This window comes from Plutella xylostella, chromosome 12 (genome assembly GCF_932276165.1).
Source record: "Plutella xylostella chromosome 12, ilPluXylo3.1, whole genome shotgun sequence".
Lineage (NCBI taxonomy): Eukaryota > Metazoa > Arthropoda > Insecta > Lepidoptera > Plutellidae > Plutella > Plutella xylostella.
Genome location: NC_063992.1, coordinates 8,163,419 through 8,186,760, shown reverse-complemented (window position 1 = coordinate 8,186,760; position 23,342 = coordinate 8,163,419). Strand labels below are relative to the sequence as shown.

At 36.0% G+C, this 23,342-nt stretch overlaps 3 protein-coding genes across 3 annotated transcripts; 1 reads left to right on the top strand and 2 right to left on the bottom strand.

Moving 5' to 3' along the window:
• Positions 1–2,017: 2,017 nt before the first annotated feature.
• LOC105384974 (DNA replication complex GINS protein PSF1) lies at positions 2,018–3,209 on the bottom strand. The gene is made up of 3 exons (XM_011555276.3): positions 2,994–3,209; positions 2,845–2,909; positions 2,018–2,532 (listed from the first exon to the last, which is right to left on the bottom strand). Exons 1-3 carry the CDS (start codon positions 3,063–3,065, stop codon positions 2,082–2,084), a joined length of 588 nt encoding a protein of 195 aa, XP_011553578.2. The 5' UTR covers positions 3,066–3,209; the 3' UTR covers positions 2,018–2,081.
• A 3,320-nt stretch (positions 3,210–6,529) lies between these two features.
• LOC105384975 (NF-kappa-B inhibitor cactus) lies at positions 6,530–17,090 on the top strand. The gene is made up of 5 exons (XM_048624733.1): positions 6,530–7,064; positions 7,879–8,204; positions 13,217–13,305; positions 14,933–15,148; positions 16,200–17,090. The coding sequence occupies exons 1-5, from the start codon at positions 6,715–6,717 to the stop codon at positions 16,269–16,271; spliced, it is 1,053 nt and encodes a 350-aa protein (XP_048480690.1). The 5' UTR covers positions 6,530–6,714; the 3' UTR covers positions 16,272–17,090.
• A 1,256-nt stretch (positions 17,091–18,346) lies between these two features.
• LOC105384976 (sphingosine-1-phosphate phosphatase 1) lies at positions 18,347–23,237 on the bottom strand. The gene is made up of 4 exons (XM_011555278.3): positions 22,682–23,237; positions 22,338–22,588; positions 21,558–21,730; positions 18,347–20,471 (listed from the first exon to the last, which is right to left on the bottom strand). Exons 1-4 carry the CDS (start codon positions 23,106–23,108, stop codon positions 20,054–20,056), a joined length of 1,269 nt encoding a protein of 422 aa, XP_011553580.3. The 5' UTR covers positions 23,109–23,237; the 3' UTR covers positions 18,347–20,053.
• Positions 23,238–23,342: the final 105 nt, after the last annotated feature.

The window sequence follows — 23,342 nt, the reverse complement described above, 5'->3', positions numbered from 1 at the left end:
TCAAATAAGGTGCCAGGTTTGCGTGGTATATTTTTTTTACAGTATGTAGAGTCAAAGTTGTTTATAAAAAAATAAGATTACCTTTTATGACTTTGAAAACCGTGTTTTTTTTAAACATACAGCATTACTCTATTTTTTTTTTGACTGCGATCAATAGCAGGGCTATACATGGTGATGCAACACCAAACAAATTCTAAAAATATGGATTTTTGTACCGGCGGCACGCAAAAAACTGATCCAAGGTGTCGATTTTCAGCAAATTTATAAAAGTGTCAATATCTCGAAAATTATCGAGTTTTTACTAAGGTCATATTCTGATATTCTGGCCTCTCATGAGCTGACCTATCAGCCCTTTAAGGGATGACGTTGACTTTTGGGACACCCTGTATATAAATTCAATAAAAACTAAAATTTTAGTACAGCTGCGGCATTAAACATGTGGCGGACTCCTAGCCACTAGTTCAGACGAAGATCAACAGATGGCGCTCGGAACGCAATACAGAGAAGATGTATGGGAACTACGCAATTTACTATGAAAATCCTACATCGCGCATACGAAGTTTCTCACCTACTCTGCAATATATAGAAATCCCCAACGCTAACCGTTGGGCAGCTGCCCGCCAGGCCACACCACCCGACCTGGTCGGAGGATCCTCCCTTTGCATGGGGATGCTCCAACACCTCCAGCATTTCAAACAGTTTCATTTCGATACTACTAAAATCTATAGACGTGGTGGCGTAACGGATAAGGTCTCGGCTCTCATTCGTGAGGCCGTGGGTTCGAATCCTGCCTTGTCCTGCACATCTATAGGTATTCTAGATATCCTTTAATGATAATAATAGTCTTTCATATCTCAGGTGCCAGCCTAACTACCTGCTTATAAAAACTTAAAGAAACCACGAGTCTAGTGCGGAAAGAATAGCCTCTACCACTTGACTAAGTACCTAATTAAATATATTTTATAAAAATTGCCAAAGGACCTACCGACTCGACTTTCTACTTGACCTACATTTGGATTATGTTCTTAACTTCTTACCTACTTACACAAGCGGAAAATACCCACTTTATTATTATCATAGTTCTAGAAAGGTCCGCTGCTGCGGGTGCTAAGCAGCCCGAGGACATATTTAAATTTCCTTTTATTCCTCTTTGATCTCAGCCCTGGCACATGACAACCCTTGAAAGATTAAAAAAGGGCATCGTTTTGAAACAAGCGACCCTCGTAAATGTTGGCTCTATTTCATTCACTTTATGTTACCCTCGTGACTCAAGACAATAAAACTTTTCAAAATAAACGTTTTTCTCGCAAAGCCGTTAGTTTTCTTGTAACAAATTGGTTTTTATTGGTAATAAATTTATTCAAATCTACTTAGAGAGGGAGATATTTATTTAACATGTCTTGTAACTTGTTTCTTCTACTGGTGAACAGTTTCATACCCTCAATTGACATGCTGGCCGGTATATCCTTCTTTATCAGCGCTGCTTCGGTAAAAGTATGAAACTGGCATAGTGTCCACCTTTGGCATCGTACGCAACGGACGCATCATATTCAGTATTCTTTGTTTAAAAATTTACACAATTGCGTCCACTTCATCGGCACAGCCGTAGCATTTCAAAAATCCGTTTTGTCCAATATGTACGATACCGATAGATGTACGCTTACCTCAATACTATAAATGGAGTGGATTTTCGTATCATACTTAAATGATTTTACCTCAATGCTAATCACAAAATAAACCAGTAACGCCATCTTGTAGAAAAGTGTGAAAATTAAACTTAGATTACGGTTGACTTGCACCAAACATTTAAATGCAATATACAATTATACATACTGATTACTGACTAAGCAGGAGTCTGGACATTTAGATTTAACTTTGTATAATATTTTGTGGAAATCACCAAGTCACCCTAAGTTTATTTTTCTCACTTTTCAACAAGATGGCGTTACTGGTCTATTTTATTAAGGTTTGTTCCTAATTTTCATCTTCAGGAAATTATAATGATTGCTCCCTTACATTAAATTACAAAAGTATTTATTACTACCGATTTCACTAAATAACCTAACTACTAATAATAACTGTTATGTAATCTGTTTAAGTACTCCTTGACGTATAAGTGTCTGACACTCAGAGGTAGGCAGAAAGTGTCTGCTGTTTTTCTTCAGCATGATGACATCACCGTCATCTAATTCTAGTTTACCGTAGTCCACCACACACAACACTTCTATGAACAAGGATTTTGGAGGCTTCAGGTTCTCTGTCAGATCAATACCACTGTAACCTATATCTTGTCCAAGAGATCTCATATATGTGGCGAGATTTGTGGAGTATTTTGAGAACCACTGGTATTCTTCATCGGACAACAGTTCTCTTATATCTGGAGGTAAGACGGATCCAAACTCCCAGCGCAGAGTTTTTATTTTATTCATGCGGCTATAGAGGTATGCGAGGAGACATCTTTTGTTTCTCTCTAATGCTGCATGTCTCACTTGTACTGTTGTCCACAGAGACCTGTTTTCACTTGTAGCATTTCTGAAAAAAGGAATTGATTACAATCAGGTAAGTAATTTATAAAATCATAAGAACTACAACAGCAATAATATTAATTTTGCACACAAAGTGTTCAAAATATGTTAATAACTGGATCAAATTAATTTTGGATAATAATATAAATCTTTTGAAGACAGTTATAAAGATAAGTGATAAAGTTGACCCTTTATGTTCAACTTATGATTAAGTATGTCTGAATTGTTTGTGTTCTATAGCAAAGCCACTCTATTCCGAAATTACTATCCTAATAGCATTTGAATCTCGTATTATACACATTACTAAAGGTAAACTTACGCATCATTCATGTTCATTTTAAACAACAATTGCATCTCTTCCAATATCTGTCGAAGTTTCTCGTCCTATAAACAAGAATGCTTATTAGATAACTAGTAAACGGTATAATTCTATAAGATTTAATACAATAATAAATAATAAATTCATACGTTAAAGGGGTCCATGGTGTCTGGATTTCTTTCAGCTTCTTTTATAAGTTCTATTACTTTTTCTCCAAACATGGTGATGCCTTAACACGTTTTCTTTAAATTATAAATAGCTGTAAGATCTTTTGTACAAGGATATGGTTTAAATTAAAAACAAAGTTAAAAATCTAAATAAGTAAACAAAATGGTTCAAAATTTCATGCTGCTGTCACTGTAACTTCAAGTGACGAGCAGAAATGACAGACACACAGCTTACGTTTTAATTTGTTACATAGAGTAATTTTAAATGTACCGATATCTCAGAAGAAGAAAATCTGAAACAAGTGTTGATTGTTGACCGAGGAACATAAAGTATAGCTGAACACAAAAGAGTAGAGATTAATGTTTTTGGAACTAAACAGATTTAAACCTGGCAATAAAAACAAACTTGTGATATGTGGTCTGTTTCTATGGTTTGAATGTCAAACTCGCCCTGTTCCTGTATAAACAAATCGAATTTTGCTTAATTTTGGAGTTTTGTGGATTGTTGAGTTTGTTCACGAGGTGAAAATGAATAAAACCATTCGCAGCGAAGCTAGACAGATGATTTACAGCGTTTACCTACGATGTTTGGCGGAGAATGAGACTGGAGAAGTATTAGTCAATATATACGATGTTTATGAAAGAGCAGCGTTTTATACTGGTGAGTAGGTACTTAATTTCTAACCATTAACATACATTGCTTATATTTCTTATAAAAAAGTACTATTTTGATGTAATAGAATGCCTTTCAATATGTATTTGTTATTCTTATAGAGGTTAGAAAATACTAGTGTCAAAACGTTACATGACATCAGGGTCTGGATGCTAATGTTGTTAAAACATCAGGTCTAGATACTTTTTTAGTAACCCCCGACTCAAAAAGGGTATCGATAAGTTTTACAGCTGTAGGTGTCTATGTGTGTCGGTCTCTCCGTGTTAGAGTACCTATTGTAAAAATATGTGTAAGAATACGAGTATGTAAGAGTCGGTATAAATTCCCCAGACATAATAATTTGCAAGTCTCTGCTTTTCTGACCAATTAAATAATTTGTTGCAGGAAAATTGGTAAACACAGTTTTAGAAGAATTGCCTACAGGGCACATTTGAACTTTTTCCTGAGCAAGAAAAAACTGTAATAAAATATCGATGTGTGATACTATCACTTTTCTCCTATAGTAATTACATAATGGGATAACCAAAACGTGTTTCAGTGCAAAAAAACATTATGAAATTCACAATGAAATAAAAGTTACAGTTGATTTGATTTAATGAAATTCATTCAAGACTGCCCCCCTCTCCCCTACTAATTTCTTCTCTTAACATAAACCTCCCCAAAAAGTGGCATTTTATAATTAGTAAATATTTGAAACATTTCTCGTTTTGATTTTTTCTGCTAAAGTATCGTGATACTTTTGTCCGTTTTTTATACTATAATAGTGTGGCCACTTTCTTAGATTGCCACGCCCTCAATTATTCTCTACTCTTTTATGTTCAGCTATACTTGCCTAACGAGAAGCTGTCGATCTACCCGTACTACGCTCCTCCTGGCCCAGTGACTGTGAGTCGTAATAGCCATATACGCAGTATGGGTATGTTATAAATGGCGCGTATGCTGGTGTATGTTACAAATAGGCACACTTGGTACTTGTTAAGCTGCGCCCGCTTCACCCACTGGCGTCGTGAACGCGGCCTCATGTTGGGCACTCGGTCAGATCCGTGCGTAGTAAATCGGTGTCCGGTGAACAGCTTCATAAAACATGTTCTGCCGTTACGACACACAATAAATGGAACATAGTGGGAAAACAAACGGCCATCAAATAGCCACGGGACACGGGGAAATATATAACATTTATAAATACCCCACACTCACCCAACAGCCGTACCGACATCGACCATACATGAAGATTTCCTTATTCTTAGCTCCATGGCCTAAATTTCATCTGTCAACCCTGAATATCGTAGTAAATTTCATCCTCTTTGTTGCGACTAGTGATGTGTATATTAATAAAAAAATTAAATTATCGACTGAATTCTAAGTAAGTTTACAAAAAATAAATGTAACCTTCTTGCGTGATGTATGTAAATATAGATATTTTGCGTCGACAGTTGCCTAAAATACTGAACAAAAACTTATTCAAATTCAAATAATTTAATTCAGACTAAAAGTCCATAAATTAACAAGCATACAGGCACAATTAATATTCACAATCAAAAAACACAATAAAATACATATAGGTAGCTATATAAATATCAAAAAATAATCTGCAATGGTGATATTAAAATAATATTTTGACAGCAATCCTATGTATCATGCTACAGTGATTTAGGTACTGGCAGTCAAACCTTTTCGCGAATGCGCGATAGTGTTGCGGCTGACGCGCACCCGGCGCAGCAGCGACGTGCAGCGCGCGCACGTGGTCTCTTGTTTATCATTGCTTGAGAACTTTAGCTTTTGTCAAGATCAGGGATCAATGTGTTTGTACTAGCTTACTTTGTATCAAAACTATTCAAAACAAAAGTAAGTATAAAACTTATTATGAAGGTATCGATATCGATATCGATGCATTTTGTACTTCCCTTGTAACGTCACGCAACGCAACAGTCGAAACGACGTCACATTTCTCTATATTGTCTGTGGTCACATTTACACACAAGAAAGAGCTGCTTTTCCATTTCATTTTATTTATTCCAACCAGCGTTGCCAGAATGTTACAAAAGTAACATTTTACGTTACTTTTGACCCTCTTGTGTTACCTCCATGTTACACGACTCAATATGTTATATTTGTGTTACTTTTTAGATTTTCTAGGAAATAAAAAAAAATAAATGAATTGATTCCAAGAATGATACATTTTTTTGTTTGTTACGTTGGCTTGTACTTGATTTTGTGAATTGACTAATATTGTGAAAATCTTTCAACTTCGTCGTGCCGCATATTCACTCACTCGCGTGAGTCGAGTGTATTTCGCAATCTTCCATCCCGGTTTCTTGGCGTGCGAACAAGTGAGTCGAGTGAGGTTCACTCTAAGCACTGTCTGACTAGCAGCGAATCGATCAGTCGGTACTTTTTTCAAAGTAAAAACCTAATACCATGTGTCGTTGTTTTTTTTTTTGGATTTTGCGTTATGATTTGTTAAGTAAATGTTGCATTCATTATTTTAGGGCGTCTTGCACAACAAAGTTAAATAAAATTAAATCTATTTAATTTTATTTAACTTTGTTGTGCAAGACGCCCTTAATCCAATAAATGAGTACATTTTTATGGAATCAGTCATTTAATAACGAGTCGTGTTTGCAACTGAAATAAGTTTTGAATGACATTGACTGTATGTTTTTTGATTTTTTAAATTTTACCGAATAGGACAGGAAATTTATTTTACTTTTTGTATAATAAACTGCCATAATAAGTATTTTGTCGGTTTCCATATTTAAAAAGGTCATGTTACTTTTCTCGGGAAAATGTTACTTTTTGATCTGATTCGTGTTATATTTGACTATCTGCCACTGGCAACACTGATTCCAACATTAATTTCTGTGCCTCAGGAGGAAACAGTTGGGTGTAGTGTTTTGTGTTGTGTCGACTTTGTATTTATAAACACGCGTCGTAATGTTAGCTACAACTACAATGTTCTGCTAGAATTAACTTTACGAATTCTAAAATTAAAGTGTTTCCTTGGTTAGTGCTTTACACAAAATTTCCAACATGAGTTTCAAGAAGGATTTCGACACCTCAAAGAAGATCCAGGAGGATGAAAACACAGACTCTGGGTTCCTATCTGGGCCGATAAGTGAGCAGCTGACCTCGGAAGATTGTGATTTAGCTGAGGAAAGTGAGCGTGCTCGCAGCAGGCTTAGTGAGGAAGATCCTGAGCCTGAGCTGCAGTTGGACAGTGGGCTGGACCTCTCGGAGTGTCTGTCGAGTGTTAAGCTTAGTGATAGTGCAGTGTACACACCCACCTCGCAGACCACCCCCACAGTCACTATAGGTGATGAGAAAACTCATGACATCCCGCCCCTCGCCATCCTGTTCCAGCAGGATGACGATGGAGACACGTAAGTGGTTTTCATTTCAAATTATTAATTAAATAAATAGATTTTAATAGCTATTAAATAATAGATAATGTTTAATAAAGTGGCTTCTTTGATAAAGAATCTTTTCCATATGGACCAAGGTATTGTAACAAAGATGTAGTTTGGTTTTTTATGTTGTTAGATAGGACTGAAACATAATAGTTTTGGTAATTGCATGTTGATTGATGGTGTCCTATTGAGATATCTAACCTTACCAATACATAAGCACAAAATAAGGTTAGCTCAGAGTTTTGTGGCATCATATCCATATGGGGATATGACACAATGTTATCTACTGGTGCCTGATGATTGAAATTACTTATAGACACATTGAGTTGGGTGATGATAATCAAGATTATTTACTTACAAATCTGTAATTGTAGTGAACAGATACTATCCAAGCAACAATAACAGAAGTAGTTTAAAATATGTTAATGGCTAAAGGAAAACCAGAATATTTCTACAAAAGTGTTTAAAAATGTTTCTAAAATAATAATGATAGTGGCCAAACACACAAATTATAAAGTTCTTTATGAAAGTTTATGTTCATTAAATTTCTATTGTAGTCTAACTAAGCCAGTTTTTGCTGAAACTTTGAAAGTAATTTATTATTTGTGAAATTTTAATAGCATAGTATAGAATGTGGTGGGTAGAGATTAATTAATTATAATTAAAACTATTTTTGGACTTTATAGATCACATTATCTCTGGACCTGACTGGAATGTGAACATCTTCCACACCCTATACGTAATTACATGTACCTATTTATTATTAACTTAAGCATTATTTCCACAGACAACTACACATTGCAGCGGTACATGGATGTGAAAAATCAGTAGGAACATTAGTAAGAGTTTGCCCTGACAAAGATTGGCTAAATGTACCAAATGACTTTGGACAGACCGCCTTACACTTAGCAGCCATGAGTGGGCATGCAGTAGTCACACGCATGCTGGTGATGGCCGGTGCATCTCTTGGCATTCGAGACCTTGTTGGCAACACACCTTTACATGTGGCGGCCGCAGCGGGCTATGTCGGCTGTCTCCAAGCTTTACTGGCTCCTGCTCCAGAACAACCGCAGAGAAGGCTAGCATCCACGTTGAACCAGAAAAATTACAATGGTGAGTAAAACTGGCATCCATTATGTTAGATATCCACTCTCTAGTTACTGTTAACGATTCAGCATGATTTTACTTTTAAGCTCGTTTGATAAAATCATGTGAACCATATTATAAAATGACGTGTACATAAAAACCTATTTAATATTCAAAACACGGGATGGAAAATTTACGCTATATCGTAATATTAATAATAACATAACATAATCGGACTTTTAACAAAACATGTTTATGATATCATTACAACAACAAATACCAACTAGGATATCAATGAATGTAGTTGACCTCATCGCGATGCACATCCTATGCCATGACAGAGCCGAGGAGTGGAATCTAATCAATCTAATCACCATCGCGTGTCTTTTGTTCAGAAAAAAATACAGATTCCACTCTAGATCCGTCTGCTGGGAGAGTCTGCGTTATAATTTGTCTATTGATTGATGCAGAGTTTCCTTGTTCATTGGAACGTGTATTTGTGTGTGAAACAAACGCTACGCCCATTGACGTCGCCCAAGGACGCTTCTGCGTCACAATCACTGCAATTACTATCAATTCTTTGAGTTTATTACTATTATACCTACCACTGGTTTCCTCCCATCTCGGGTAAACGTATCAAAGCCCTAGATTTACATACCGATTGCCGTATTAATCGTAATCATTAATCAGTTACACGTGGCAATGATTTAACTAATGTTTGCCGTCTGAGCTGATACGCTACAAAGTATACTAGCGATAAAGTTGATGTTTGACAAACAGTAAATGTTACATTGAACCCTAGTGATCGCTAACAGGTATAATATTTGCGTGGGTTTATCGTCAGTTTGTTTAAATATGTGGCTATAAAGTAGGTAGTGGAGAATCAAAGTTATTGGCGTATAGGTGACCTCTTGTCCGCGAATCGGCGAGCATACCGAAGTGTGGGAAACCCCGATGACGTAGTGATCACGAGTTACGTACGAGACCAGTGAAAGCGCCTCTGATGGGTTACGAACCAGTTGCCTAGTATTGTAGCTATGTGTGAATTATCTACTGTTGCTACAGCTAGGTACCTACTGCAATTTTTCGTCTCGAATCTACAACTTTGCGGTATTACGTAGGGATTGGCAAAACAATTTTGCGGACTCGTTAGGTCAAAAACACCGTCCTTTAAAGCAGTGTTATCATAGTAAAGGTGATTTAAATATGTATTTCATACACGTTTAGGCTTTTAGATTGGTACATCATAAAGATATGAAATAGATACGATCCAATACCAATCTGCTCCATAAAGGATACCTGATAATGAAACCTATCCATTAGGTACCTACGTAAAATCCAAACATAATAACCGGCCTAAATTGCTACTAGGAAACCAGATTCAACGAAATATTTACAACATGAGTGACCTAACCACAATTAATTAGAGAAACCCCAAGTATATTTGAGGATATAATGATGAAAAACCATGCATTCTGACGAATAACGTTGGCAGCAGTTGGGGTTCAGAAAAACCCAGCGGCCGCGGCGCTGCGGTCTCTATAGAATTGGCCATCCGTTGAATTCCGATGTGAATGTAACCATTGGGTTATCCCCAGCCGAGAAAGTATACCGAGCGTCGAAGAACGGACGGTTAGATAATATACGAGCCTCGGAATTCCCAACGATTCTTATTAACGCGGCGCTGCCATTAGCAAAATGTTTATGACCCCACACGTACGCCGTGTAAATATTCAAGACTTGAAAATGGCAAGGTTTTACCATCATTACTTCCATAATGGAGCGACAGGTTCCTGGTTCCGCTTGTTTTTATTCAAAATATATGAATAAAGAATTTCTGTGGAGCCTTTTTAAACTGTGGAAATACAGGTTTTGGAATTTACACGTTTAATTAAGTTGGCACATACAAAATTTATCTTACAACTTTATGTACTTAGAGCCGGTACATAGCGTCTTATGTTACACCTATTGCGCCATTTGTAATATTATAGGACTTGGTTTTGTTTGCTCTCTGACTTTCTGGATTCAATGTTAATGAGCACGTGCGTACTTAATGTACCTAGATCTTTAACACTCCCTAACTTAAGGCCCTAGGTCCTAGGTTAACAAGAAATCAATGGTTATCGTTTATTGCCCAACAGCACGAGTACAATAACTCGAACAAGGAAGGAAATCGAATAATCACGACGGCATCATGATAAGTAATGAGTATTCATTACTTTTTACGAAAGGTCGCGAGGCTCAGTCAAGCTCAACGCACCTAGATAGATAGAACAGGAATAATGAAATTGAAAGTGTAGATGTAAATGCAGATTTTCTCGCTGGACTTGAATCTTCTAAGGTTTTTTTATATCTAAGTACATGGATGTATTAACACTCGTATGGGTCTGCTTCCGGCGAGTAGCATGGTATTTTATTGGGTACTTAGTAACATAATATTAAATTATTTATCTATGGATAATAGTATAGTTATCACTTCGCAACTATAAGATACGGCGGCGGCAGGTGGGAAATTCAGTAAATGTTATTTAGATAGACCTTGTGGAACGCCGGTTTTTCCGTTTGTCCGGGTTTTTCAATGGCGCAGTATAATATCGATGTTTTTGTAAAGCAATGTACATGAGATACATTACAAAAGAGTTTTCAATGAAAATATGTAAATTTACAGCATTTTTCCAATATCAGTGTGGTCTTGCATATTGGCAAACTTAACGGCATGTTAACGGAATAAACAAACTGATCGTATTAATTTACAATTTAGCACCACACCAAGCTATTGGTTGGAATTCGTGACTTAAACATTAATGAACTAATATAAGACTCATTAGCACTCTGACTATCATCATCGCCCCTATGACAATAACATTAAATTCTCCAAAAGAGCCCCCCACATAGTCCTTATTCATCCCACTACGCGTAGAAATGGAAAAGTAATGGCAAAACGACAGACGGCCATATTTGGCTCGGTCGATGCGCAAGCGACTACGTGCGCCGCATAGTTGGGAAAACCCCATCGGACAGACGAGAGCGGCGTACACACACACACACATACACACACCGACACAGTCACACACACATACTCGTTATGTAAGGCGCACTGTCCCACATCGAGAGATCTCTGAATCTGTTGCTTTCTAAAAATACAAGTCTTAGTAAGACTCGAACCTGCGGGTAGCTAATTTTAGAGCAGCGCCGGTACAGGAGGGTCAGTTTAGCTTCACGAATGCTGCTGCGCTAACCACGACTTATCTGGTAGCATTAAATGTACGGATTGCGTGACAGCTCTCCAATTGTTTCGTGAAGATTACGTGATCAGCGTATGTTATACATTCTGATTTCCGTCTTTCGTATTTCGTATTCATCCAAATTGATAAAAACAACTGAATATCGAAGTATCGTATGTAAGACCCACGATTGGTTTTAAATTTCTATTCAGCAATAGCACAGCCTTCGAGGAAATTTAAGTATCATCCGCCACTATCATGAAAAAAGTCAGTAACAACAATAAATATTTATTATAGCATCCTCAACATGTACCGACGTCATAGATTATATTAGGTCCAATAGTCCATGTAGAGTTAGATATTGGCATGCGTGCATTACATTCACATACATAATAAAACACAACAAACGAACAAACAAGGCTTGAATCATCACATCACAGTCGTATATTATTATAATTTATGAGTTATATGACTATTCTAATGATGAATATTATTGCTGCTAATGCAAAGCTTCAGCAAGTTCTGTAGGAAGTCGAGAAATCCGTCATAAGACGCTACAAGCATAATTAGCTATTCTATTTCAAAGTCTTACTAATGAAATTACGTAGTAACAAAATACTATGAGTATTACCTACTAGCCTTATTTATTTACTTCGTATTAGATGTGACAACAGGAAAACAATGATATTTTATTGCAGAAGCGGTCTGAGAAAACAAAAATAGTACTTCTCACGGGAAGATAAGATAGGATATTGAGTTTTTTTCGAAGAATAACATTGTGTACTTTGATAGTCAATTTGAGATGGAAATCTACGCAGATTAGGGAGTGTTCCTATGTAGTAGATTAGACTTCACAGATACCTGCTCGTAGGTAAACAACAGCGTATTTTGTGGCATATTAAATAAAAAAAAAGTTATAGCATTGAGGCAGTAAGATTCAAGCAGCTACCTCTATAATCCTACAATGTAGTAACTACTTACACAATACATTTACAGAGACAAGCCATAGATATTTTTTTACAAATTACCCCAAATTCCTTAGCTCTAAAAGCAGATCTCTGTATTATTTTAGCCACGTACAAACAAAACACTTGGATTTGGAACCAGTTCAAGACTGTTGAATTTAGATTGCTGGTTTGGTACCCATCTTATAAATAGATCACTGTATTTAAAGTATGTTTATAATCATGCTTGTCCTTGGAAATAAATGGTTTTAGTGTTTTAATCGTGTTAACGATTGCATAACTCAAATATGTTTTTTGTATAAAATAATGACTAGGTTTCAATAAAACCGACCTATAATCCCAAATGATTAACTAATAGCATTGTCCATTATTACATTGATTACACAGAAATGTCGGTTTTTCCATAAGCCGTTAGACGCGAATTCTTGTTATTTAAACCACAAAAAGAGCATCAAGGATAAAAAATCCCATAATCTGAATCCAATGAAATGTCCAAAACTTTATAACAATTATTTGTGTTGAAAGTTATAAAGACCTATCTATATACAATGTAGACTCCTTATGATGGATTAACAAAACTCATTATCATCTATCCAATTGTAATATTGACTGCGTGAATCATTAATGCTGGTATAACAGGGTTTCCCCAATATCCATTCGCGAGCAATGAAAAAGTTCCGCCTTGATCATTACTTGCAAGTACATTTGAGTTTTGAGCGGATAACGCAGTCTGTACATAAGTGACACTGAGAAAGTTAAGCCAAAGTATACTATAGCCCCCCAGTACTGTATGCCCAGTAGTATGTTTATGTTGAATTAAATAATAAATGTGTTTATTTGTTGTTTCCAGGTCAAACGTGCGTGCATGTGGCTGCGATGGCCGGCCACGTCGACGCGCTGCAGACATTGGTCTATTACGGAGCTAACATCAATGCTGCGGTACGTTACTCAATATTCAACTATTATAAATTATAATAGAACAAATGGGGGTAGGATGGGGTATATTTCCGACCGCGTTAAATAGAAAATTAACTTTTTTTATCAGCATAAGGCAACTGCCATTTTCTTTTAAAAAATAATAAAGTTGTACCTACCTATCTACCTAGCTACTTACTTATTTTTCTAGGCAAGTATAGTTTATACAACAACAAAAAAAAATTACTTCCTAAACTATTATAATGCTACCTCAAAATATAAAATTTGCATTACCTTAAATAGACTCTGTTTAAAAACCAGTTAGTTTACATGAACTGGTGGGTAGGCAGTAGATACCATATTTGTATAAATAGATAAACATAGAATAGTCACTTTATTAGACTTCCGCTGTTTCGGTCGACTCATGTACGTTATGATGACATAATTAATATGAGTAAGTACCTCGGAAATACAGATTAAATGGTATCATCTTGTTCATTGCGTTTTTAATTAGTTTTAAAGTACCCATAAGATTCTAACATATGCAAATGTACAAAGGATAAAGAATAACACAGAAGCCACAATAACTGAAAAAAACTACGTTTGTGCTAGTAGTACATTTAAACAAACAGATCTTCCTTATTTCCCCACGCCAAAGATCTCAATGTAATTTAGCAATTAAATTAACAATAGTTAAGTTTATCAGCACTATTTTGTTTTCCTGTAGTTAGACAGACTATAATTCATGAAGAATTCATTCATTATTCTATTGTATTATGTGCGACGCTGATATCGAACCCGGGACCCTCGGCACAGCAGTCGAACCACTAACCGCTGCGCCATCGGGGCAACAACAACATTGTATTATTGTTATCACTAATGCAACATCTTACAAGCATTCTCATTTGTAATAACAATAATAAACTATGCCAAGCCTGTAGTATCAGTGAATGACACTTTGTCAACAAATGCATGCCACGATAAAGAGGAACATTACCTTGTAGGTTTTCCCATATTTCGGGCCTTTCCCGGCCACTTAAAACTGCGCTAAAACATAATGAGTATCTATTATCTTGAATGTGTTATATGTAAGCACGCACTTCAGTGTGCCGGCTTAAAGTCTACAGAAAAACCGAGGTATTGCAACAACTTTTATCGCTCACCGTATAAAATAATGAGTGTTGGAAAGCCCACTCTACCGTTAGGGAGTTATGGTTAAATTTATTGTAAGGAAACGTTATCGGATTAGTAGCACAATCAGACCGATTTCACAAAATATTTAGGAAACCCCAAATCCCATTATTTTAATATAACTTGTATCTTTTGAAGATTTATTTCAGCGATATTTGATCAAAACAATAAGAATGATGAGGTGTCAATCAATTCAGAAAGATTCCTTGCCTTATCTTGCATCCAACTTTTGCCTTATCTCATTATCATCTATTAATTAAGTACCTAATTTTATTAGTAGAGCATGAAACACCAACATCAAAGAATTAGATAGCTCTATGTATCGTACGTAACGTACGTAAATCTAAGTATCTAGCCGTTACTACCAAAGTAAAATCTTCATCCATTCCATGAGGACCCATATTCTCCACCACACCCATACCAAACTCACCTGCTAAAACAACCTCTCTTAACATTACAGGAGGGTCTATGCGGGTGGACACCGCTACACGTGGCGGCGGCGCGAGGGGACGTCGACACGGCCCGCTACCTGCTCGAGAAGTGCGCTGGCGTCGACCCCTCTGCCCTGGACTACGCCGGTCGTACGGCCAGGAAGCTGGCGTTGAAGAATAAAGCGGCTGCCCTGTTCGACGGCAGCGAGGGCAGCGAGGAGGAGGATAGTGACAGTGAGGATGAGGTGTGTACTGTTGTGATTAAAGCTTATTCATAAGGGCTAGCACGGGGTGCATTTAAGAGGTGACAAAAGTTCTCCGTCGCGCTCACACTTGAGGCTGCGCGATGTGAGTGAGCGTGTAGCAAAACGGAACGTCACAGAGATCTTTATTCGGATGTGCACCTACGAAAGACTAAGTCAGAAGTATGGTTATGATCCGGATTCAGTCACAGTGAAGGGAGGCCGGTCGTATGCACTGAACAAAAGTGATAAAAGTGGTCACCCCCATAGTGCTATGTGTAAGATAAATGAGTTGAAGTAATTACATAAATTCGGTACATAACAGAACCTTTATTTAATGAGAGCTCTAAGAATCATCCGAAAGGAGATTTTAATATGAAAGTAAAGCGCTTGGGAAAACCTGCCTTTTTCCCAATGATTCACTTGATGATCAGTGGATATGACAAGGCTGATGATGAAATATATTTTTGAAACTAAGTACGTAGGGTTTTTCGCGAGGGTATTATTTATGTTTCCTCCTTATAATATGAGTATTATATCGTAAATACGCACCATATCCGCAAAGTTTAAAGAACTAATACGGCGAAATGCATGTGACTCACGAATACATTACTAATAATCCCCTAGTGCCGGTATTTGGACATACCGGAAGATTATAAATCTGTAGTTAGTCAACGGGCATTCGAGATTTATTGACTTACTCATTCTGAGCTTATCCTGACTAATTAACAGTCGTCAAAAATATCACAAAAACTGCATCAAAATTGGACTTGTAGTTTGGATGCTTCGATTATGATTGAAGTTTGGATGTGACCATTTTATTGCTGTATTGGTTTACATAAACAGTCTTTCAACACAATCGCATAAACTTTCAGTATTAAAAACCTATAATATAACTTTACCATGCCTACGTAAAACAATATATTTCCAAAATACGATTATACCTTACATACTACATTTCAGTAAGGTAAGAAATTTCGGTTAGGTTTGTTTAGTCTAAGTTTATATTACAACTTTTTATCAATGCATTAATTGTATTTTTCTTTATTTACAGATGCTTCTGGAAAGCGACCAGAGTCTGTTCGACCGGATCCGTGACGGTATGAACGCCATCAACGTCGCCTGACCACGCCAACACTCAACATAAAATGGTTGTAGCCGAAATAGTATCGATACGCATTCGCAATCTACAGATTTTACATTTGGGTCCACACGATTTGACTTACTAGACGACATAGCTAGTTGGCTGTATAGAGTGATCACATTTGCCGAGAAAATTATAAACGAGGTATTTTTGTTGTTAAGTTGGTACACATCGTGTGGACCCAAAATTAAAGCACTATCGTATCGTATCGCCTAAGTTAAGCTCTATTTAATCTGTATTTGTTTTAAATTCTTAAATCGACAGTTGCCAAATATTGTTGAGATATTTTTCCTCTTTTAATGCCATTTACATTATGTGATAGTGTAGGGTTTTTCCTGTATGTTTTGTTTACTAACAATGCTATAAATTGCATTTTTTTATCACCAACATGAGTAACCCAACCCAGTTGGATACTCCTTGCAGTTTTTACCTATATACTTTAAAATATATTCTTGTACATACTTTCGTTTTAAAATATGAATATACGTATATCTATATTATATACAATGTATGTTTATAATCCTTTCTTTAGAAAGTTAAAAGAAATATATTTTCTTCGTAGTTGAGGAAACGTATGCGTATTATTATAAATATTCTACATAATTAAGCTACCATAATAATGTAATTATCTTTTTATCTTATCTCTTCTAAAGACGGTAGCCGAATTTTAAATTAACATTTATACGTATGGTGCTATATCCGTGGAAATAAGAAAAATATAAGTATAAGCTGCTGCCATATTCATGTCATCTAAGCCTTACCGAAACGATATCGAATTCGCAATAAATGGATGCTAGTGAACTAGTTTCTTCATTCATTCTGACGTTTGATCATCAATGTCCTACAAATTCACTGCCGTTTTGATAACGCTGACTTGGCGTGAATACGGTAGCTGATTGACGGTAGATGTTAAGTTTTACTACGTTTTAATCTTTTATCACTAAGACAAAATTAAAATGAACACCATGACACATTGATAAACTGTTCATTCAAGCATTATTTATCAAAAGCATAAATAATTGAAGTTGTTAGTTACTTACTAAAATATATTTGTCAGCTGTAAGTTCTGATGGCCGACTATCTACGGTGCGGCACTTATTGTACCCTAGGGGTGTTCTAATTTATTAATCTTTATCCTTAAAGAGAAGAATTCACCGTCAATCCATGTAATTCCCTACTTGTTTCGTTAGAACATCCGTGAAAATAGATCGATCCGTTTGCTTCGACCATCTCGATGCATCTGTGGGTAATGCATACGTTTAAGATTAATTCGTTAAAGCAAGTTTTTACGAAGTTAAGCTTCGACTTTATCTTTCCTAACTTTCGATATGTGAAAGTATCTAGAGGTAAAGATATATGATGAGGGTGGTAGTGGCAATTTCTCGCTTCAATGACTATGTAAAGCCCCCAAATGGCCTTATTTTTATAATAGCTTGACTCAAGCTTCCAAATTGATAAAAATCCTAACATAGAAGGCAACATAATGTTTGCCATATATTTTCCCACCTTATTTGTATTTACTTTCTTATGTATTTCCGCAAAATCTGTTTGTGTTTGGTTCCACGATTATTTTGTAATATTGTTTGTTTGTTTATATAGATAACTGCCCGTAGTAACAATCTTTCTTTCTGTATTTATAAAACTAGAATAATTTAAATAAATGGAGTAAATTAGTATGTCTGTGATTTTTATTTGAAAACAAATATATCTATTATAGGCTGAACGAACTCTCTTTACATACATTCTTTATATGTATAAAACGGTGCATAACTGCACATACATCGAGCGAGACCGTAATAGATAGATCAGACTCAGAGGGCTTAGTGTAGGTTCTTCATAACCGATCCAGCAGTAAACGCAAAGTATAGCGCGGAGATAGTGCAGCGCGTGTACCGCTAGGTGGCCAATCTCCCGCGTTACACAAATTCACATTTACTCGCTTCTCGAAAACGGTATAAAAACTCTCACTCCACATGCAGTAATTAACACCAGAGTTTATATGGTACTATATGGCATCATCTATTTGGGAGGTTGGGAGGAAAATAAACAAAAATGACTTAGATAAATTTAAATATAATATAACAGATTGCTCTGATTTTTTTTTTCTTAATTAGGTACAATAATTACTTGTGATTTGTGTAGGTAATAGGCTAAATTGTAAATCGTCACGAGGACTAGGTGATTATTAAAAAAAAACACAATAATGGTCTACCTACAGGGAAGCAATCTCTGTACAAGTTTAACATTTGTACATACTTAAATGGTTACCATACTGTAAAAAATGTGCCTTAGGATCTGTTTCACCAAGTCTGGATTAAGATAACGTGGTATAACCGTAGATATAGCTATTCCGTGTAACCACGTGATGATGAAACTGGGAATAGGTATTCTAATGTTATGAATCGTTTATTTATACTAGGGTGTCCCGTTATAGCTTGGTTTTGGTGTCTGTAGGCACTTTCAATAGTTACATTAAATCAGTGTTTTTTCTAGGCATTAAAAAATATCTAGAGTCCTACAATGCTAACTTTGCGACGTGTAAATTTTTCTTTTACTGACAGCTTAATTAATGAAGAGTAAAAAAAAAAGTTGTTGCCCTATTAATTAGTTTCTGTTTACAAAGAGCTTTGCCGGACTCTACATATTATTTTCAACATACCTGCATGAATCTAAGGCTGGAATTTTATCAGTCGCCGAGCTTCAGACAAGTGACTGATAAAATGCCACCCCAGAGCTTGCGATATTGATAACGATGATTACACATAGAATAACAAAGGTTAGTTTCATACAGCTAGTGGAATGTTATTGACTGATACTGATTACAGTTTGTTACCAACATTTTTTGTCAATAAAATGCCTATACAGGGTGGGTTTCATCAGTGAGCGAACCGTGGAAATCCTTTACCGGACTAACTTAATGCTGTTTCCTACAGGTATACCAGCATACCCATCATGGTTGCATGAATCCTAATTTCTTTAGGGCCGCCATTCAGCATTCACTGACAAAACTCAAGCATAGTATATGTACAGTTTTGTTATGACCATTAGTTAAGTTCCGAGCATCTATTAGGCATATAACTTTAACCAATAACAATAATTAGTAACATATTTAAACTGAACTGGGGTTTTATATCTTATAAAAGTTATACAGGTACTTACAACATCTTTACATAAAGGTACTTGGTCAGAATTCAGAATCTAATGTCAAAAACAGTAACATATTTGAATTTACAAAAAAAATATAAAACAGAACAATATTTAGATCAGATCTGCTCTTGGCAATTTTTGTGCATTCAAAGCTAAATTTAATATAACAAGTAATTTCCTAAACGTTTACTAGATTTAGATGTAAAAAAATAATTGAAATAGATCTCTCAACTTAATAATACAATACCATTACTAAGATAACATGCATGGTTCTTTGACGAGCGGTAGGTACAAACCCTGAACTGTAAATATTAATTATAATTACTGAATTATTTAATTCAAAGTTACTATACCTATTTACTTAATATGGTTACTTTTATTTAAAGTAAATGGTTCAATACAAAGCCAATGAGAATAAAATTAGGCAAATTAAATTAACACAGCGTTAAGATAAAATCAATAATTTAACAAAATGCTAAATAGCAATAGCTAAATTAACCATAACAATGGCAACATCTTTCATTTTCATCAAAGGCAATTTGAGGTAATTTACGTTTAGATCCCTAGTTTAAGATAACAAAAATAAATCTCAAATTCTGCAATCACGTGACTAGAACTTATATCTCCGTGTAATACGTAGGCCGATTGATTTTTAACAGGGAGAATACATTTGGGAACACATAAGTGGTGTTGAATCCTATCATACCGTACGTGAAATACTTGTAGCACAGTTCGACGATAATTTTGTTTTTATTATCGAGGCTGTCTTCAGAGTTTCGAAGTTCGTTTTTGTCTTTGCCCAGGAGCGCGCAGACGAATCCGTAGGATACCGACTTTCCTATTGCTCTGGTTGCTATGACGCCGCAGAAGCCTAGTATAGTTCTGAGGATGGTGCAGCCCAGCATGTCTATGGTGGGCCAGATGATCTCGTAGGGCGGGTCCTGGGTACTGGCCACCATGTTGCCGAGCTGGTAGTTAGTCCACGAGCCGATCAGAATGCCCGCACAGACGCTCACTATCATTGTTGTGTCGCCTCTGAAAGGAAAGAAATATAAAATATTAGATTGAGTTCTTGTTTAGGAACATATTGAATTCGGGAAAAAAAATATCGTATGTCACTATCCCGCACATACAAACAGAAAAGTAACAAAATATCAGACTCTGTTATTACTTATTATTATGTAAGTAGATCAATTATTTAATTAGTAGATAACAATGTGGTTGACTGCCGTCCAAGCAGTAAAGGCATCAGGAATTCGATTGGTGCTTAATACCTAAGTACCTACTAAGTGTTACTAAACTATTATGACTAACAAAAACAACAGTAGCTAGCTGTGAAAGTAAAGTTCATTAAAGAGGAAGTTTTCACACATTAGTTTATCAATTAACATAGTGATCTTAGTGGTTCTAGGAACTTCCATGAGATACAAAAACATCGTTAAGAAATTATGTACCAATAGTAAAACCACATTTCAACGTGATAAAGAGAAATCAATGCCATTTTTATTGGGCTATTGTGTTTGTACCACTGATTTGGCTCGTAAAATGCTATGATTATAGTGGGCTAGTAAACAGTTGAGTACCATTGTGTACTTTATTATTTGGCCAACTTCATTATGGCTTTGTGGTATGTAGAACAAAGCAAGTATGTAGGTATCAATCATTAAAGTTTGTGTATGTGTAGCTATTAGACACGTATTTTGACAAAGGAAGTTTGTCGGTCAAAAGTTGTGTGTAAATTAATTATTACGAGTACACTCCTCGAGTCCCATCATGATAATGATTTCATTATTATCTTTTTATCTAGGCATACATATATTACATACTTATTCTTGTTTACTAGCAGGAAGGTAACACGGGTTTCTCTGATCTGATGACTGATGACTCAAGCGTACAATTTCCTAGTGAACTATGCTTCACTGTATTGGGAAATACACACTGATAAGATTAAATTGGATGTTAGCTTCTTGGAACTTTGTGTTTAGGCTCTAAAGCAACACAACTAATTTGAAAAGTTCTGTAATTATTTTAAAGCTAACCCATAAATATACATTTAAGAGTGTTGTAGGCTACTTTTTATCCTTGAATACCCAAGGAAAACTGTAAAAAAATATGTCAAACCTTGTAGGAGTCCATTTGTCTGCGTTCGGATGGAACACAATGACCAGTATAGACACGGTCAAGACCAGGAGCGGTGAGTAGAGGTCCGTCAGCAGGATCCCGTCCAGCCAGTCCACCACCGGAATGAGGACCACCAGGAGACCCGATGCCAGGAGCAGACCCGCTGCTATGTCCTGGAATAGGGGAAATGTGGGTTTAGAAGTTTTGAAATTTATTGTGGTCAGTTGGGATTGGAATTAATGAATAAATTATTTATAATTAACGAATGGGAATTTGGATGGTAAATAAAGTATAGGTACAGTGTTTAATATACAGGGGCATAAAAATTAAATTTCTATGAGTCATTTCCCACCAATGCTAATAACTAAACTCAAGGTAAACAGTACAAAATGATGTCATAAATATTGTAGTACATGTAGGCAGGCTTATAATACTTTATAATTTAGTCTTTTTATTAAATTAAACTACTGAAAGAAAGCTAAACACATTGATTTCATAATTACATTAAGTGTAGATAAATATGTTTGAGTAACATGCAATATATTTACTGTGCAATTATGAAATCAGTTTGTTAAGTATGTTTACTTTCTGTAGAGTTGCTACACCTTTCTTTGTGTACCTTAATAACTGAATTAACAATAACTAAATTAAAAATCCCTCAATTAAGTTTGTGAAAATTTATGTTTGTTATTTATGGGGATAAATACACACAGGAAAACCTAGTATTTAAAGTAAAGCAAGGCTTGTGGCAAAAATATAGCTTTTATTGAATAGTCTTACCAAAACACTGTGCATTCCCAAATATATTCTGCTCACACATATCAGTGTACACCACATAACCGCCAGGGACATTCCCCAGTTTATGGGATACTGGTATCTGTCCATGGTATAGAACAACACGGAGAATGGTATTGACACTCCAACCATGGCATGGGTTGACGGCATCCCATACTCTATCGCCCATTTTTTCTGCAGCTTCTTCACTGGGAAACCAGGCCGAGGCCAGCGAATTATGTCTTTGAAACCTTGACCTGGTAACAAGATTTCATAGTTTAAAAACAATGATCTCAGTTAGTGAGCATACTTAGAAATTGGAAGGTTGTATGAATGAGGGTGAATCTTACCAATATACATAGCAACAGTCCACACCAAGACTACTCTCCGTCCCACTGCCCCATCAATGTTCCAAAACCAAAACGGTATAAATGTAGCATAGAATATCTCGTCCCCGAGAGCTGTGCCCAGGACGAACAAGTAATACCAGAATCTATTATTGATTAAACACTCCACTTCATCAGCGGTTGTTGTTGCAGACGAATCAGTTTCATATGATGAACCAGAACTACTTGATATATTGCTAGGTATTCTCTTATGATGGCGAATATCGAACGCTTCATTTTCATATTGTTTTCTGTCTGAATGTATCACTTCTCCACCACTAGGTTCGTTAGCACTTGACTGAGGACCATTCCTGTACACAACACCAAAAAAGTTCTGGACCTTAACCACTAATAATGGGTCTTTCAGACATTCTATGATATTATCCCACATTGTGCTAAAGTCTATAACAAGTTTCTGGAGGTTCTATTGTAACCATACAAAGATGTATAGTTTTAAATAAACCTTCGCAGAAATAACTCGAAATCAACACACCCGACCGAACCCCAACCCCAACTTTGATTGTCAATGTCAAAATTGACAAATGTCATTATTGACAAGTCTTTTTTCAGTGTTGCAAAAGAAGAAAAACATTTATTGAGGTAAATTTTGGTAAAAGTTTTTTAC

What these genes read in the sequence shown, in the direction of transcription:
- LOC105384974 (XM_011555276.3), bottom strand. Translation starts at nt 3,065, where the DNA reads ATGTTTGGAGAAAAAGTAATAGAACTTATAAAAGAAGCTGAAAGAAAT. An exon ending in ACACCATGGACCCCTTTAAC is followed by an intron (nt 2,910 to 2,993) that starts GTATGAATTTAT and finishes TCTTGTTTATAG; the next exon opens with GACGAGAAACTTCGACAGAT. An exon ending in AAAATGAACATGAATGATGC is followed by an intron (nt 2,533 to 2,844) that starts GTAAGTTTACCT and finishes TCCTTTTTTCAG; the next exon opens with AAATGCTACAAGTGAAAACA.
- LOC105384975 (XM_048624733.1), top strand. Translation starts at nt 6,715, where the DNA reads ATGAGTTTCAAGAAGGATTTCGACACCTCAAAGAAGATCCAGGAGGAT. An exon ending in CAGGATGACGATGGAGACAC is followed by an intron (nt 7,065 to 7,878) that starts GTAAGTGGTTTT and finishes TTATTTCCACAG; the next exon opens with ACAACTACACATTGCAGCGG. An exon ending in GAGCTAACATCAATGCTGCG is followed by an intron (nt 13,306 to 14,932) that starts GTACGTTACTCA and finishes TTAACATTACAG; the next exon opens with GAGGGTCTATGCGGGTGGAC.
- LOC105384976 (XM_011555278.3), bottom strand. Translation starts at nt 23,108, where the DNA reads ATGTGGGATAATATCATAGAATGTCTGAAAGACCCATTATTAGTGGTT. An exon ending in TGGGAATGCACAGTGTTTTG is followed by an intron (nt 21,731 to 22,337) that starts GTAAGACTATTC and finishes CCCCTATTCCAG; the next exon opens with GACATAGCAGCGGGTCTGCT. An exon ending in GACAAATGGACTCCTACAAG is followed by an intron (nt 20,472 to 21,557) that starts GTTTGACATATT and finishes CTTTCCTTTCAG; the next exon opens with AGGCGACACAACAATGATAG.